Source organism: Diabrotica undecimpunctata, chromosome 5 (assembly GCF_040954645.1).
Source record: "Diabrotica undecimpunctata isolate CICGRU chromosome 5, icDiaUnde3, whole genome shotgun sequence".
NCBI lineage: Eukaryota > Metazoa > Arthropoda > Insecta > Coleoptera > Chrysomelidae > Diabrotica > Diabrotica undecimpunctata.
In genome coordinates, this window is record NC_092807.1 from 23,690,038 (window position 1) to 23,709,262 (window position 19,225).

The window sequence follows — 19,225 nt, forward strand, 5'->3', positions numbered from 1 at the left end:
TATAGGATTGATGTTCACTTATTCTAACATTTAATGGTCTTGATGTTTCACCTAAATAAAACTGATTGCATTCACAAGGTATTTTATAAATGCAATTCTTTGTCCTTTCTTGTTCATTGTTAGGTTTGGTTTTGGACAAAATAGATCTCAACGTGTTTGTTGTTTTGAATGTTGTTGAAATGTTGAATTTATTTCCTATCCTTTTAAGCTTTTCCGATAACCCTTTTATGTATGGTATTGTTATTTTCCTTGTATTATTCCTTGCATATGCTGTAGGATCTCGTTCTAAGTTGTTTTGTTCTATTCGATCGATTGTTGAAAATTCCTTATTTATAAACGATAAAGGATAATCATTTTTTAATAAAACAGATGTTAACAAATGTTTTTCCTCCAAGAACGAATTTTCGTTAGAACAATTTATTTTGGCTGTATCGTATAAGGATTTAATAATTCCCTTTTTAATATTAATATTGTGATTTGATTTGAAATTTAAATATCTGTTGGTGTGTGATGGTTTTCTATACACCTGAGTTTCGTATTCAGTATCGTTCTTAGAGATTAAAACATCCAGAAAAGGTAATGTGTTATTAGATTCCTTTTCCATGGTAAATGTTATTGTCTCTTCTTTATCGTATATATCATTTAGGAATGTGTCCAACAACTCTGATCCATGAGGCCATATTGAGAATACATAATATACATATCTCCACCATACTGAGGGTTTTAAATTTTGTTTAGAAATAATATTTGTTTCAAAATCTCCCATAAATATATCGGCTAATAATGGAGATAAACTAGAGCCCATTGCTAGTCCAAAACTTTGTTTATAGAATTCATTATTTAGTTGAAAGTATGTATTATCAGTACATAATGTTATTAACTCCATTATAGCTGATATATTTAGTCTTGTTCTAGTTGCCAATGTATCATCACTTTCTAATTTTGTCTTGACTATATTTAAAGTCTTATCTAATGGCACATTCGTGAATAAACTATTTAGGTCAAAACTTGCTAAAGTATTATTTGAATTAAATTCAATATTTGATAATTTATTTAAAAAATGTTGTGTATTTTTTATAAATGTGTCATTTTTATTTGCAATTGGTTTTAAAATATTTAATAAAAGTTTTGATAGTTCACTACAAGGAGAATTCATGGTACTACAAATGGGTCTAAGTGGTATATTCGTTTTATGAATTTTCGGTACTCCATAAAAATGAGGGGTCTTACTGTAATGAGGTGTAATTAATCTTCTCTGATAACTGGGTAAACAATCTTTAAACTTGAATAAAGTTCTATATATTTTGTTTTCCAAAGGCTTTGTTGGATCCTTTGTTAATTTTGTATAAGGTCCGTTTATTATTCTAGTCCGTTCTAACGAAAATTCGTTCTTGGAGGAAAAACATTTGTTAACATCTGTTTTATTAAAAAATGATTATCCTTTATCGTTTATAAATAAGGAATTTTCAACAATCGATCGAATAGAATAAAACAACTTAGAACGAGATCCTACAGCATATGCAAGGAATAATACAAGGAAAATAACAATACCATACATAAAAGGATTTTTGGAAAAGCTTAAAAGGATAAGAAATAAATTTAACATTTCAACAACATTCAAAACAACAAACACGTTGAGATCTATTTTGTCCAAAACCAAACCTAACAATGAACAAGAAAGGACAAATAATTGCATTTATAAAATACCTTGTGAATGCGATCAGTTTTATTTAGGTGAAACATCAAGACCATTAAATGTTAGAATAAGTGAACATCAATCCTATATTAAAAATAGAGAATTTAATAGATCTCAAATATGTAAACACGCATGGGATAATGAACATAGGGTTCAATGTAATGATTCAAATATAGTCCTAAAAGAAAAGGATGGTAAAAAGAGAAAAATCAAAGAAGCGGCTCTAATTATGCTAAATGAGACCAATTGTGTCGCGAATTCCTCGGCAGAATGTAGTAGGATCTGGTTACCCATATTGAAAGAGGAAGTTATTAAAAGGAAAATACCAGTATTGGTAAGTCAGTAACATATGGAGAATACATCATTTATGTTTTTTAAATAACAAACATATAAAATCGGAATTTGGTGTTTATTGAAGGTAAACTAAATGCACGATCAAATACTTACCATGTCGGGATAGTATTATGAGGTTTTTTTTTCCTGTTTTTCCCTCATAATTTACTATGGAATCACTAACAGGAGAATTTTACTGTCATCATGACATGTATTTGTCTTTTTAAAGACGAATTACATGTTATGATCTTTTCTGACGGATATTCTCAAGTTAAAGTTGATTTCATGTAATCGAATGAACTATCTTATAAGTAAAGTCGTCCCAGGAACGCAACTCAACAATATTGGCAATATCATTTTAAAGTCGTCTACTTTAAAATGTATAAGGTATGTCTGAATTGTCAATATAGATGAGTCAGATAAAATTAAATTATTGGAAGAATTTTTCACTAAGTAACAAAAAACAAAATTTGTTTAATTTACTAATGTTTGTATTTTGAGAACGATTTCCGAAGTGGAAATTGAAACGTCAATAAACGTATTTTAACCTTTAATTGTGGCTTATTCCCATTTAAATAGTAATTAATTTAAAATGCCACAAGAAAATAGCTTCAGAACAATATCTTCTGATTCTCTCGTAAAATGGAGGGTTCTCATTTATATAAGTTTTTTTGAAACGTTTAGCAATAGTATGATGGAAACTGGGGTGCGATTTTATCGCACATATGGATGATGCGTATGTACATTATTCTAAACATTATTCTCTTTAAAGGTGGTTCCCCGTTTAAACATTGTAGACTTTTAATGGGGCTAGTACACAATGCTCCTGTAGCTATTCTTAGTGCTGTATTTTGTATGACTTCTAGTTGTGCAAGAAAAGTCTTTTTCTTTTTCTTTGCAGATGAGTATACAACTGATCCATAATTGAGTTTTGATCGTATCACCTGATCGTTTAGTCAATTTTTAACATATTATTGATTATAAACCAAGGTTTATAAAATTTAATTTTAGACAGTCTTCGAGCATATAGTGTATCGGTGTTCTAAGTTTACTTCTTTATAATCTAGTTCACTATATATGATACACAGTTTTTGCTGTTTTAATCAGGCATTCTACAATTTCCCTCCCCAACCAGTCAGAAAATGATCTCTCAACGATATCTTAAATTTGCCTAACAACTTAATTTTTTTTTTGTAAAAAATTTTCATTTCATTTTATTTTTCCTCATTTCCACGAATATCTAATTATCTTAATAACCTTTAAATGTTTTTTGCCTACGATAATTCCCACTAAACTGTTGATTTTTTTGCTAACGATGCCATAGTGCTTATCATACACTTATCCTTGATGTTGTTTTTCCTGTCATAACAAAGGTAAACCTAAAAATAGGTTTATGGAACTTTAAAATAAATAAAACAAATAAAACTTCGTTGTGGTACACGATCAATTTTTTACGTCATCACAATACAAGTTGTACGGTGCAAGCTGAAACTGTTTCACTTTAAAATCCTACATATAAGTACAAGTATCTAATTTAATTTTAGTGCACAAAGTAAACAAATTACTGATAGTCCGAGCATAGTGTAATAAAATAAATTAGAATTATTAAACGTTTTCTGTTGTATTTAATTTCCACCGTAAACTATGTAATTCGGTTAAAGCCCTCGGCATTCAACGCCTTTAAAGCTTAATAAATACATAATACTATACTTTGTCTCAAAGTGACTAGTCTGTACAGGGTAAGATATGCAATGCTAACCTTATGGGAATTTCGCCAAGACGTTGCCAGTTTTAAGCAGTGAACGATGGCGTTCTCTATTGTCTATTTTTCAAAATAAACGGAATAAACCAGAAGTTCTCAACAAGTCCTCATGTACAATTTTATGTAATTTACAAATATCGTTTGCTAATAATTTAACATAATACTATACATTATTTGTTTCTAATAGTAACTTATCAACTTTTATCTTTTATTAGTAGCAGTAGTATAATAAAATGTGCATTAAATAAACATTTGTTTCAAAGTTTAAAGTAATTCCGGTAATTTCTACTAACTGCCAAATTTAAAATGTTATTTATGTCCCTGCGGTGCTAATTACTGCCATAATGTGTAAGGAATTTGTAATTTTGGTTGATATCAACTGCAAATACTTTCTTCTAAGTTATTCAGTAATTAAGAAGCAATTAGAGCAATTCTTGTACAGAATATGTTTAAAAGATTGATACATCCAGGGCCTTAATTAGTCTTTATTTGTTCTTCGGAGCGCGTAAACATATTCGCGTTACGATTATTTGTACCATCTTGGATGTACTGTTACTGTTTTCTTATTGTTATTATTTGTTGGTGGCTGTTGTGATTTGATGTTGGCAATTATTGTTATTTTCTGTGTTGGCTATTGTTATATTTGACGCCGAATTTTTAGCGCAAAATGGAGGAAATTGTTCAATGAAAACGTGGAAAGGCTCTGAAACTTTCAGAGAAGCAGATACTAATGAATATTATTATTTATCATCTTAATCAGGATAACAACGATTCTGTATCAAGTGTAATTAGAAAAGTGTCAGAAATGAGTGGTGTTTGCGAAAAGACTCTGTTTCGCATACGACAGGAATATTCATCACCTGCTGGATTACGATCTCTAAAGAGCAGGCCCAAGAAGCGAAAGGTTGGTAATTCTCGTGACAACAAGTACGATGAAGTTGTCAGGGGCCAAATTCGTAGAATAGTTCATAAATTTTTGAACACATCACCAACAATAAACACCATATTAGCTGTTGTAAATGTCGAAAAAACTTGGCCAAACTGAGTGATATGGATTTTGTGTTTATAAAACGTGGCAAAAATTCAATTTTGATTGAAAAACCAGAAATCATCTTGTGGCGTCATCGTTATTTACGCGCAATTCGTAAATACCGTGCAGAAGGATAAAACATAGTGTATTTGGATGAATCATGGGCAAATATCGGGCACAGTGTGAAAAAAGAATGGGTTGATAAAACAATTACATCTCATCGCGATGCTTTTGTTCGTGGTCTGACAACAGGACTAAAAGCTTCAACAGATCGTGGTGCACGGTTCGTTTTATTGCACGCAGGATCTACTAGTGGATTTGTTGATGGAGCAGAGCTCACGTTTTTGGCAAAGAAAAATACTCAGGACTACCACGACGAAATTGATGGACCAAACTTCGAAGATTGGTTCGAAAATAACTTAATGCTAAATTTGCCAGAAAGAACTGTTGTGGTAATGGACAATGCCTCCTATCACAGCAGAAAGTCAGAACAAATTCCCAACAGTTTAACACTAAAAAAAGGTATTCAAGAATGGCTTCTGTCAAAGGACCTATTTTTTGAAGAAGACTACCTAAAATGCGAGTTACTTGATGTAGTCAAGGCCTTCAAAGCAAAATATGACAGGTACATAATAGAAGATATTGCCAAAAAGCACAATGTGAAGATTCTGAGGCTCCCACCCTATCACTGTGAACTCAATCCCATCGAAATGGTTTGGAGTGAAGTGAAACGGTATATAGCTGGACGCAATGCGAATTTTAAAGAAGCTGAAATGCGAAATTTAATTACAGCAGCGTACCAGGTCATTCCGCCAGAGAAATGGAAAAACTACGTAAACCACGTAATAGCAACAGAAAAAAAATGTGGAAAATTGACAATTTGTTGGATGATATCGAAACAATTATTATAAATATAAATAACGGAGATAGTGATGACAGTGACGATAATAATGATGATGATGATAGTGAAGCAGAAACTAAATGTGAGCGATTGACAGAAAAAGGAACTAAATATAATGGTGTACAATTACGATTACTTAAACACAAAATTAAATACAATGACTACTTTTATTTTCAACTTATTTATTCGTTTAATTTTCGGATATTTCTACGTTTTGTTACTGCCAACAATTTTTTTTTGGAAACTGTTAATTTTGGAAAAAATTGTTAGAGGATATTTTGTTCCAAATTGTGTATTATATTCATACCTTAAAAAAACGCACTATTTTTGGGGGACACCCTATACATTATATTTTATTTTATTGGTAGTGTTCAGTATTTGAAGATGTTTACATGCATCAATTGAAGTAATTGATGTGCTCCAATTTTTTTGGTCTGAAAATATGGTTTATGAAAATTGTAGTAGATTTAAGGATTATTGTAAATACATGATAGTACAGAGTAAAAATGAGTGTAAATATAGTATAACCCTTTCGCTCATGAGTTTTTTTAACTCGGCATAAAAATTTGAAATTTTGAATATTGGTTATTTGAATTTATTTAAGATTTATGGAGTTTGTTCCAAGTCAAAGAGTTTTTCCATTTTTGAAAAATAGCATGTCCACACATGAGGACACAGTGAGATAACGGGGTAAAAATACTGTGGGTTGAAGAAAAAATAAATACTGAGAACAATGATAATATTTATTTAATGCACATTATACATAATTTATATACTGTGGTACTCCATAAAACAATTTTTAATTTTGGTCAAACATAAATGAACTTTGCATTTGAGGAAAGATCTACGAGTTTTTCCCTTCCATCGAGGTTTCTTGCAAATCGAAGCATTTTTCGATTTATCGACAATAGGTAAATGTCCTACATTGTCCAATCTTACTTCCTTCACTTTTAGTAGAATGTTATTTCTTTTAGGTGTTTTCGGTTCAGGCCTTATCGAAAGTGGTGGTCCTATTTTTTATTGACTGTTTTTTCTGTAGCTAAAAGAACTTTAGCAATTTCGAAAGTGCACCAAATCTAATTCTTTGCTTTGATATTTGCAAATTTGTTGCTTGCCTGCTATATTCTAGCCAGGCATTCGTACATTCTAAATCTATACCATGTGTGAACATTCGCAACGTTCATTTGCGTGACTTAATAAAGGTCCTGTACAATGTTAGTAAGAAATTCAATTTGTCAACACCTCCCATTGACAAACTGTAATTCTTTATTACCTGTGGCCTACTTATTTCTATATAGGCCTTGTTTGTTTAGTCCCATCGCATGGTTTACACTTGTCGATCGTCCCAATTCCTATATAATTTAATGCCATTATTACAGGTTTGTTATCAAACTACTTTGTCATAATTACCTTCCCATCATTGCTGAATATTTCTTCTGTAGTACCACGTACTTGGTTTTTCATTATTTTATCAGCAGAGAAGATAGGGCTACTGAATCTATTTTGTCGTGCATTACAAATGGCAAAGATATTTTTTTGGCGCAGAGTTTGTAACAACCAATAACTAGAGAAATAATTATCAAAATAGACTTTGCAATTATACTCTGTGATGCGATCACACAGCTTCAAAAGGACAGCTGCGCCTTGCCCGAAAACTGTGATTGGTGTTTGATCCAATTCCGTTTTAGCACCCTGATAAATTATAAAATCGAACATCTGTCCACTTGCACTAAAAATTGTAAATATTTTTATTCAACATGGAATTGGTTTGTTTTTTATATATTGCTTCACATATAATATAATATTTGTTCATCAATTGACAGATTTGTCTCCAACGGAAGTGACATCAAACGGGCGCGTATTGTTTCGTACAATGGACTAACTTTCCAAAACCTGTCCTGATACTCAACGTCATCCATTGTATCCACAAAATATAAAGTTTGCCTCAAGAAGTAAAATCTATTTATAGACATACTCTCAGCAATTTTAGACACTCGTAATTTTGCATCCCAATAAAATTGTATTCTAGATTATTGTAAATTTAATAAAGTATGAAAAAGACAGAAAAGATTTGATTTCACGTTCAAAGCGTCTATGTATCTGTTGATACGTATTTCGACTTAATAAGTCTCATCAGAACAGTTATTCATAGCCGTTCTTAACGTGAAAAATAATCTTCTCTGTCTTATTAGGAAGCAACAATAAAATGGCTTCGTTATGGACGCAATAGCGACATCTGATAGAAAAATCGGTAAGATAGTTTCGAAACAAATTCAGATTTCTGCTTTAATCTGGAGCCTTCTAAAAATTGCAAGTCATAGCCAGACGTTGATAAAGATGTTAATAGAGACATGGGGAATCTAAAATTTGCATTCCACGACATGTCTCCTCAACTAAGCAGAAATCTTTAACGAATTTGTTTCTTGTACTCATACAGAGTAGATCCGAATAAAATGAAAAAGACAGAAAAGATTTGATTTCACGTTCAAAGCGTCTATGTATCTGTTGATACGTATTTCGACTTAATAAGTATCATCAGAACAGTTATTCATAGCCGTTCTTAACGTGAAAATAAATAAAATAAAAATAAAAATAAAATAAAAACGTTTATTGCCATTATTAGTCTACATTTCAAATTGTTTATATTTCATTTTCTTCTTCACGACGTCCCGCTCTTGCACCGCCTGATATTGGTCATTTTTTCTCTCGGATTCCTGGACTTCTGCTGGTTGCATCCTGGCGTCTTCTTCTGTAGGTACTTTTTGTGGCATCGTACCTACTTCCCTGGTTGGCTGTTCTTCGGCAACCATCCGGCTAGACCCTGATCAGGTGGTCGATCAGCTTATGGGTGCTTCTGTATATCCTCTGGTTCCTGTTTTTCTCGAGGATGTCCCTGGTCTTTCGGAGTCTTCTTGTGGCCTGGTGGAAGAAGTATCTTGTCCTTTTCTCAGCCACCTCCCTCAGTGGTGTGTACTGGAGCCTTTCTTTGATAGTTGCATTGGATATTCTTTCTTCCCATGTTGATCCGTCTATGATTCGGTAGCATGATGTCTCTGTGGCTTCAAGTCTCCTCCAGTTGGTCTCCGCTATTGAACTCCAAACTGGGACTGCATATAGTATCACCGATCTAACGTAGGCCTGGTACAACTGGATCTTCTTGGCCTTCGTTAGTGGACGGGTCCTGAAAATATAGGGGAGTATTAGTTTTTTAGCAGCATTAGCTTTTACCTTTGTTTTTTGTGTATGCAACCGGAAGTTGAGTTTTCTGTCGAGGTGAACTCCTAGGTATTTGACTGCGTCTCCTGCTTGGATCCTGTTTCCTCCTACTGTGATTTCGTGTACTGGTGGGTTATGTTCCTGAGTGAAAATGATGAATTGAGTCTTCTCTGCGTTGATTTTTATCTTCCATTTGTCTGTGAACTCCGTGATTTTTCCAAGGTGGTTTTCCATATTTCTGATTATTCTTCTGTCATCTTTTCCGGTTGCATACACTGCTGTATCGTCTGCGTAAAGTGCTGTTGAGGTTTTTGGATCATTTGGAAGATCTGAAACAAAAATATTGTATAAGATGGGTGAGAGAATACTGCCCTGAGGCATCCCTTCCTGGATTTCTTGTATCGTTGACATCTTTTGGTCAGCTGAAACTTGAAAAGTTCTATTAGATAAATACATATCACAAATATTGATTAAGTAATGAGGAAGACCAGCTTTGTCCATCTTGAAGATTAGTGCCTTTTTCCAAACCGTATCGTATGCTTTTTCTATATCCAGTATAGCTAATCCTGTCCTTTGTTTTCTGTTGAATCTTATCTTCGTATCGCTGATAATTCTTGCTAGCTGAAGTTCGCAATTCCTTCCTTTTCTGAATCCGAATTGTTCTTCTTGTATAATTCTTCTTCTTTCTGCATGTTTCGTCAGTCTTTTGTAAATGATTTTTTCCAGTATTTTTCCTATTGTTTCGAGGAGAGATATTGGCCTGTAACTTTCTGGTCTTCTTCCATCCTTCCTAGGTTTTAGTAGTGGGATAATCTTGGCGTGTTTCCAGTTGTTAGGGAAATGTCCTTTTTCTAGGCAGAATTTGAAGATATAGTACAGTTGTACTATAATCTTCTTTGGTAGTTCCTTGAGGGTGATGTTGTGAATTCCTTCAGGACCTGGTGCTCTGCTTCCTTTAAGTTTCCTGATGATTTTGGAAACTTCGTTAGGGCTGGTGTAGTCTTCTTCTTCTATTAGGAATTCATTTCTTCTTTTGATCCTGTTGTATTCATTGTTGACTTCTTCTCTTGTTCTTGCGTCTGACATGTCCTGATTCTGCCTATGTGTAGCTGCCATTTTTCTTGCTATTGCATCCACTTTTTCTTGGGTTTCAAAGTGTATTCCGTCGTTGTCTATAATTTGTGGCATCTTTTGTTTTCCTCTTCTCTTGGCTTTCAGCATCTTCCATATATTTCCTTGATTTTCTTCAGCTTTTCTAATGTTGTTGTGCCATTGGTTTTCTGTAAGACTTCTCAGTCTTACCCTTATTTCTTCAGATAGTGTATCTCCGTATTCCTTGAATTCCTGTCTTCTTGTTCTCTGGAATGCTTTTCTGGCCTTATTTCTGTCCTTTATTAGGTCCTGTAGTTCGGTTGGGATGATGAGTCCTTTGTTGTTCGTCATAGATTTTGGTATGTTGTCTTCCATGGCTTGTTGAATTTTTCTTGTTATCTCTTCAATTTTTCTTTCGACTTCTTCTGTAGATTGGAATTCCCTCTTCATCTCGATTTGGTTGAGTTGTCTTCTGTAGTTTGGCCAATTTGCATCCTTCCAACGCCATCTTTCGACTGGTTCTATAGTGGGAAGATCTACTCTGGATGTCATCCGTCCTGTAACTGGTTTGTGATCCGAACTGCATTCGAAGTTGGTCCTGACATCTTCCATAATAACTTCTTTAGTGATGAAAAAGTCCAACGTTGAGTTGTTTTGTCCTCTAATAGGGTTGATTCTTGTCGGTTCGTCTGGTGCGAATAACATCTTGTTTCTGTCTTCACAGTACCTTAGTATTATTGTTCCATCTCTTGTATCCGAGTTGCATCCCCATGATGTATGTTGAGCGTTGAAATCTCCGGCTAGCACTACGGTTGTTGCTGAGTTAAGCATGGCATCTAATTCTTCAAGAGCTGGATTTTCTCCCTTCTTCCTGTAAATAGAAAAAATATTAGTAGTACCTACTTTAATACCTACATTTTCAAACTGATTAGTTTCTAATACAACCTGATTCCATTCTATGTTATTTTTAACATAGATTGCCACTCCTCTTTTGTTGGGTATGTCTCTCCTTCCATATCCATCGTAGTTTGTAATTCTTGGCAGCTGTGTGGTCGTCATGTAGAGTGTTTCTGAAAGGCATATGACATCTGGAGTATGTCTTATCACCGTTTCCCGCAGTTCGTTAATTCGTAACCTTAGTGAAGCTATGTTGAGTTGGAGTATCTTGAGGTGCTTAAGCGGCATTATAGATGTCTTCGTATTTCATGAAAATCATTGCGTGTTCGGTGAATGATTTTGCTGCTAAAAGTTCTCTCTTCATATCCTGGAGGAGTGCCATCATTTTTTCTACGTTTACTATTTTGTTAATTTCGGCCCATGTGTTCTTGATGCCTTCTGAGTGACTTGTGGATTGTTGTTGGTTCCCTCTTGTTGATTGAGCGTAGGAGAGTCCGCTGGTGGTGGTCCTGAATGCTGATGGGTGCGGTGGAGGTGCAACTTTGGGTTGTGGTTGGCTTCTCGCTCTTCTCTGCGCTTGCTGGTCCAAATATTCTATGTGCTTCCTGCACATTGGATTGTTGGATGTATGATCTTCTCCGCAGTTGCAGCACTTGACTTTATTGACCTTTCCTTTGGGTAGAGGGCAGGTCCTGGTTGGGTGGTTCATGGCGCACTTCATGCATCTGGGTGTCTTATAGCAATTCCTGGCTGAATGTCCGAACTCTTGGCAATTGAAGCACTGCGTGGCTCTGGTTGGTTTGGCATATGTATCCCATCTTACTCGTATGTTTTGGAGACCGTTTATCCTCTTGACTTCTTTTAGGTCTTGCTGTTTATCTACTTGGAGAAGGTATGATCTGCTGGTTTTTCCTTGCTGCCTGGTCCTCATTTCGGTTACTTTGGCGACTATTCCCTGTTCTCTGAGCTCTGCCTCTACTTCGTCCAAGTCCATTCCTGGTGCTGCCTTCATTACGATTTTCTTGGTAACTTCAGATTTTTTCGTATATGTGTGAAATGCTGTGCTGGTGGTGATGAAGTCTTGTTTCAACTTCTCGTAGTCTTGATTGTTTCTGGTGAAAACTCTTGTACCTGCTTTTCCCGCTGGAGCGATTTGGAAGTTATTGTGTCCAAGTAGTTCCCTGATTTCCTTTATGAACGTGGAATAACTTCCTATTTGGCCTGCAATTACTATTGGAGGGATTCTTTCCTTCTTCTTGACACCTGAGTTCTCTTCTATACTCACCGACTCAAGTATTTGGTAACGGTTCCTGGTCACGAGTCCGGATCCGGAGGTTCCCGCGCTTGTTGAGGTGGAAGTTCTTTGTCTGGCCCCTTGAATGTCCTCTCTCGAGTTTCTTCTATTACACTTCACCGTCTGGAATGGTTCTTCCTCCATGATTTCGATGTTATTTTGAGACATTATTTCCAATATCTCTTGTCCTGAAGTTGTCTGGGTCGAGTCGTTATTTTGTAACTGGTCCTGGGCGGGTCCACCACCTCTTCGGGAGGTGGGCCTGGTTTTCTTTGTCTTGAAAAGACGTCTGTGGATTGGAAAATCCCTTCGGAAAGGATTGAAATCTGAAATTAAATTAGTTATTTTCGAAAAAACCTCAGTTTTATCTACTTCTTTAGTCTTGAAAAAGACTAAATCAGAGATATCCTGATTTACAAAATTGTTAGAAAATTCAACGGCATCAACGGTCAGATTGGAACAATTCAGTTCGTCATCCGACCAAATTGAATTGGGGTACTCTGTTAGTCGCTTAGACTTCAGCGTGGTGGCTAGTTTGTGATATGCGTCCGTACGGTAGCAAGTCTCACAGCCAAGTGCCGAACCGACGTGAAAAATAATCTTCTCTGTCTTATTAGGAAGCAACAATAAAATGGCTTCGTTATGGACGCAATAGCGACATCTGATAGAAAAATCGGTAAGATAGTTTCGAAACAAATTCAGATTTCTGCTTTAATCTGGAGCCTTCTAAAAATTGCAAGCCATAGCCAGACGTTGATAAAGATGTTAATAGAGACATGGGGAATCTAAAATTTGCATTCCACGACATGTCTCCTCAACTAAGCAGAAATCTTTAACGAATTTGTTTCTTGTACTCATACAGAGTAGATCCGAATAAAATGAAAAATGTCGTGGAATGCAAATTTTAGATTTTAATAAAGTATATGTATACCAACGAAAATTTGCATTTCCTCTACAGTCGTTGGGAAATATCGTATTTGGTTCTGTACAGCATACAGTAATCATGAACTCTGATCTTACCTTCAGAAAATGTCCTAGAAGTGCTTGGTCCTGCAGCGACCACAGGCTCCACAGTCTTCACTTCTACTTCAGTAGAAGGTTCATCTTCAATATTAGGTTCATTTGGACCTACACTTTCTGTTTGTAACTCTTCTTCTTCAGTTTCTACTGAAAATAAATAATTATTAGTTGTTTATATTACTTCAAAATAAATATTTTTACCTTCCAAATCTTCAATTGCTGCTCGGAAACATCAATGTCATCACTGTCGTCTGACAAAAATATATTCAATATCTGAAAGATTTTCTATTATATTGAGTAGCTGCTCATAGGTCAAAGGTCGCTTTAAGTCCATCTTGGCTACTGAAATATTACAAATATGTTTATTTCAACAAGTACTATAAATGGACTAGGTTATATTTACGTACTCTAGAAGAATCCGTTTACACACACATAAATTAGTGTTCTTTGCGTAGTATAGATGTCTGCACAGTGGCCAGAATCATACTAAAACTTTTTCGATCATTTCTTCTACTTGCCAACAGATGGGGTCTAGTGCATGAATAAGGAATATTTAGAGGTCCCCTAACGTGGACAACGTGAGTGCTTAGAAATGTATGTCCACATTTGTGGACGCCGTGAGCGAAAAGGATAACTGCTATAATTATAGTATAGTTGTTAACACTGGGCACGTACCAAATTCATTTTGGCGTTCTTCGACAAAGTGCGATATTTCCGTAGTTTGAATAATCGACTCATAGCAATTATTATTAAACTTCTGAAATTATTTAATTTATAGTGGTATAGATATCGATAGTTATTTTATATACTTTTAGGGTCTACAAATACTCTTATACCCATTTTTATAAATATTTTGAGTATAACGTATGCAGTGAATCCAAATTGTAATAATAATCTGTATTTCGACGTTGGACAAAAAATCGATGTATCCAATCCACAATATCCCAATAAGTATTCTAGAGGATACAATTGTAATTGGCAGGCTCAAAGTCCTATTGGATCTAAGATAATCATTTCGTGCGAGGATATTAATTTACCAAGTGTAAGTATAACTAATTTTTTCTTATATCCTTATTTTATATTGCTTTCAAACTAGTTTTTGCTTACTACAAGTATTTCAGCCAAACATAATATCGAGTGTTCCAAAAGAAGCGGGACGGTCAAACATTTCTCAAATTAAACATCGGATCGAAACACTGAAACACATGTGTTTAATATTTTTCAAAAATAAGGCGAATGATACTAAACACGACCACCGTCCTCCTCCCACCAGGTTGGCGGGGGATTTTATACATAATCTTAAATAGGAATCCCAATTTTTTATTACAGATTTAGATTCTGCAAAAAAATCGTAAAAACCTATATTCAATACCATAACAATTAATTTGCAGACTTCCACTGCTGCAATTGCAGCAGCATCTATCGCGTGACGAAAAAAAATCACATAAAATTTTGTAACGATAAGAGAATTGAAATACTATTATAAAAATAATACCTCAATCAACCATGGGATCTTATCGTCTATGCTTCGCCTAGCTCAGTATCTCAAGTGTGAGTTTTTCTTGTCTTAAACTAGGAATTAAACCATGAACCCTTAGCTGATAGCAAATAAAACAATTATTTAACTAATCATATTTATTAAAAATGTGACCAAAAAAACAATCAACCCTGCCAAGGCTTTACAATAAATAAATTTGGCGATACTTATGGCATCGATGGGTGATTGTGTGGCCTCCCAATTAGATAGTTAGGTCCTCCTGAGCTGCAGTTGTTCCATATTTGTGTGGCCTCCCAATTAGGTGGTTAGGTCCCCCTGAGCTGCAGTTGTTCCATATTTGTGTGGTCTATCAATTAGGTGGTCAGGTCCTCCAATGAAGTCAATAAATTCTCCAATAATATCCCATAAAACTAATAAACTGGTAATAGAGTCAATAAATTCTTGAATACGGCCAATAAGTTCTTGAATGCGGCCAATAAACTAAAATATAAGTAACAACTTGTTGACAAAAAACATATCCCACTATGTCAGAAAAGCTGATTGACAGAATATAAGTTTAAGACTGAAATGAAGTTACCACAGGATGCCACATGTCATAGGATTTATGCCTATTATAGAATTAACTTTTCTGTCAACATAGAACAGAATATTTAGTCTACCGGACAGAGACAGAGAGAAAAGGAAAATATTTATTCTACCGGAAAGAAAGAGAAAGAAAAGAAAGACAGAGGGCGCTAACTACTTTTGAAGAAAAAAATAGTAAAAACGAAACTGCAGGTAAAGGAATTAATAAATTAATAAAGAAATTAAAATAAAATAATTATTTAAATATAAATTAATAGAGATGTGACGTTTATAATGTTACAATTTGTTTACTTTTTCACGTAGAATCCGAATCTCTAATAAAAAGTGAGGGTTCTTTTTAAGATTTCAAAGTTGCCCCCAATATCACCCTCCGTGGCTAGGTGTCGGTGTCATGTTTGGCGTCAGTCGATAGATTTTTGTAAAATATTAAACACGTGTTTTTTAGTTTTTTGTTCCAATACACATTTTGCGAAATATTCGAACATCCTGGTTCTTTTGGCACACCCGGTGTAATAATATATGTTTGACAGAAATATTAATTATTGGTAAATTCTAAATCTATAATTAATGATCACAATATTAAGATCAAACAGACCCAAAGATCACAGAACAGAGAATATCGTATAAAAATATGACGTCGCCAAACTAAGGAACAGAGATGCCGCTGACAACTTCCAGGCAGACGTGACAGCAAACCTACTTCAGAGCGAAAATCAAGGTTATATCGAAATGAAGTTAAAAGTAATAGAAGTAGCTATGAAGAAAGCAGGTCAAAAGCAGGTCAAAAGCAGTTAGGTCAAGTAAAGAATGGAAGAGATAAAAAATGGTTTGATTTCGATTGGAAGAAAAGCCTTAACAAACGAAACGAAGCTAGACTAAAATACATATATGGAAAATCCAAGTGACGAAAATAGAAATGAATATGAAGTAGAGAGAAGACACGTGAAAAGTGTGTAGAAGGAAGAAAGGGAAGCATACAGATAAAAAGCTCCAAGAGATTGAAGATCATTTTATTAATAAAAATGTGAGAAAATTCTACCAGGAGGCGAAAAGTAGCAGTGACCAAAGCGCAAGAAAACAGAATTACTACAAGAGGAAAGAAAGACCCCTAATAGGAGAGAATCAGGAGAAGCTAGATAGATGGCAGGAGCATTTTAATTTTAGAGAGCAGTTTAATGAAGAACCGGAACCAGAATCGGTAGGGAAAGTCAACGACACAACGAAAACAATGGAGACTACTACCGTGGAAGAAATAAGAGAAATCATATATAGCATGAAAAACAATAAAAGTGCAGGCAGCAATGATATTACTGCAGAACTAATCCATAAACAAGGGCCAGAGATACAGTTAACAGCTTCTTCCTCTCCATCGCTCCTGAAAGTTTCAAAGCCAGCCGATTTTGAGGACCACATTTTGAAGTTTTTTAAACGATTCCCTTAAAAGGCAATCCTATTTGAATTTGGTACATTACAACTCTAAAGAATGTTCTTTCAAATGACGCTAATTAGATCCATTAATTGCTATAAACAAACCTGCCTTAAATAAAAAAAAGAGAATAATTTCATCCCAAATTGTCCTAAGACAATTTTTTGTTTTTTTCTTTTAAATTTATAAAACGATGCAAGATTTCCGAATATGAAAAAATAATTTTTTCTTCAAACGTCAAATAATGATGACTTTACTTATCTAACTTGATCCTGTCAAAGTTTGATGTCTCCGCCAGCAGCAGTTTTTTTTTCCCATTTCTTTACGGCGGAGGGAAAAATGTTGTCATGGCAACAATATGAAACATGTCACAAAGCAACAATACAAATGTCATTAACAACAATTAAACATCATTTTTATTTATAGTAATATTAAAAGTACAATTAGTTAATGAGACATTTTCAAAATTGAAACCGTGCAAAAATGTTCCCGACTCTTGATACGCATTGGTAATTGTTGATGATACTGATGGTCGAGAACAACTTTCAGCAATCATTCCCGATGTTGGCGAATCATGAGGGTTTAAAATTTTTTGAGCATTATCGTTTTTATCGGACTTGGAGGACCCCAAACGTGCTACTGCATCATTAGCCGCGGACTCAATTTCGTTTAGGTTTTCCATTTTCGCACTAAATTTGCGATTGCGGTTGCAACAACAATAAGCTGTCTTTAATAATTGCAAACAACTGTCAAACAACTGTAACCAGGGAGACGCAAATCCCGCCGACGACTTAATTATTTTAATTTCTAACATCTAGACGACTTTGATAGTTGTCACAGTTAATTTCGAGTAAAAATAGCGTATGAATTGTACTATTTATGATTGAAAATTGCTACGTTTGAAGAAAAAATAGTATACTTTATTCGGCAAAGAAGCGACTTTTCTTGACTTGCCCTCTATTACGCGCCTCACTTCGTTCGGCGCGTAATATCGGGCGCGTTAAGAAAAGTCATGCTTCTCCGCCTCATAAAGTAATATACTATTCCTGCAGTCAATAGTTAAAAAGTTATTCTAAATGTTCTAATCGACATGTTTTTGTAAAATGATTTTGCAATATTAAAAATCGTTTTCTTAATTGTTTTTAATAATGTTGATAGAATACACATAGAAGCACCACAAGACCCAACATTTCACGTAATATGAAAGTTCAAGTTCATTTTAAAAAAAGTTATTAACATTTATAAAAATCCGACATTTCTTACTTATTTTGTGATTTTTTAAGCAACAAATAGGGATAGAAACATTTAAAAGCCGCCATTTTGAAGGTATTTATATGACCTATAAGTTTCTTATTCTCAAATTTGCTTAAAATGCTTCAATTTTTGCTGATAGACGATGGCGAGGATGAATACGTGTCAATTTTAATTTTGCCCAGGGTTCGCTAAAAAATTGTGCCTTTACGAGATAATTAAAAGTGAAATAAAAATTTATAAGAAATGAGAAATCGACATAGTAGGTCACAGAATGTGGCGGTTGAGAAACTTGAAATAATTGTTTAGTTGCAGCCAATACGATCTCTTTAGAGGTGCTTATAATAAGATCAAAGTAGGTCAGTGATGATTTTGCAGAAATAACGTGAAGAAGGAGAAGAGGTAGCCCCTTAAATCAAATCCTAAAGGAACGAAAGTTATTTAAGTCATTTTTACACCTGCATACACAGAGTAAAATTAAAATGTATTTATAATTTGAAATGTTAGACTACAATGTAAACTACTTTTTATTCTTTTTTAGACGCGACAATGTTCTGGTGACAAGCTTAAAATATCGCTTACTGGAGACAATTCATTTTCAGATTCAAAAAATTATTGCGGTTCTGGAAAACTTTCACTTGTAGCTCAAGCAAATCGAGTGGCAATTGGTAAGAATATATCAAATTAATTTGATCTTCTACTGACTGTCTTGCTCTTGCATGGTCTAATCTTTAGACTGCTGTCGTGATATTTTATTTATGTCTCAATTTGTAAGATGCATTGGCATCATTAGGATGAAGCATTTACATAACATATCATAACAGTTTTTGTACAACATTTATGGAAAATGAATTTGAAATAAAATGTTTTATATTAGTGACTATTGTCTTTAAGGTACGTATCATTAAGTTTGTATTGTAATCTCTCTATAGTTAACTAAAGGTATTGGTTTTTTATTGTCTGTCATATTTATGACAAACAAACTTCGTTTTAAAGTTTAAAAATTAATAAAAGCCCACGAAGGTTTAATTTAACAAATGAAGGGCTACGGAAAAGGACGATTAGAGGCACACAGTATTCAAATGAGATCTTCAAATTTTTAATTAAAGGGCTGGACTCTGATCTATTTTGCTGCCATTCCTGTGGCGACCTTGGTTCGTGTCCATCTATGGTAATAGACACTTGTGATGTGTGTGATGATGTGGAATGTGTGTCTGAATCAGT

At 34.4% G+C, this 19,225-nt stretch overlaps 1 protein-coding gene across 2 annotated transcripts in view; it reads left to right on the forward strand.

Annotated features, from left to right (window-relative positions):
* Positions 1-19,225, forward strand: part of LOC140441179 (venom serine protease-like) — a 318,277-nt gene that overhangs the window by 273,571 nt on the left and 25,481 nt on the right. For both annotated transcript variants that reach the window (XM_072531695.1, XM_072531696.1), the window contains exons 2-3: positions 14,057-14,283; positions 18,543-18,669. In XM_072531695.1, the coding sequence (XP_072387796.1) occupies positions 14,057-14,283; positions 18,543-18,669 (354 nt within the window). The remainder of the gene's footprint in view (positions 1-14,056; positions 14,284-18,542; positions 18,670-19,225) is intronic.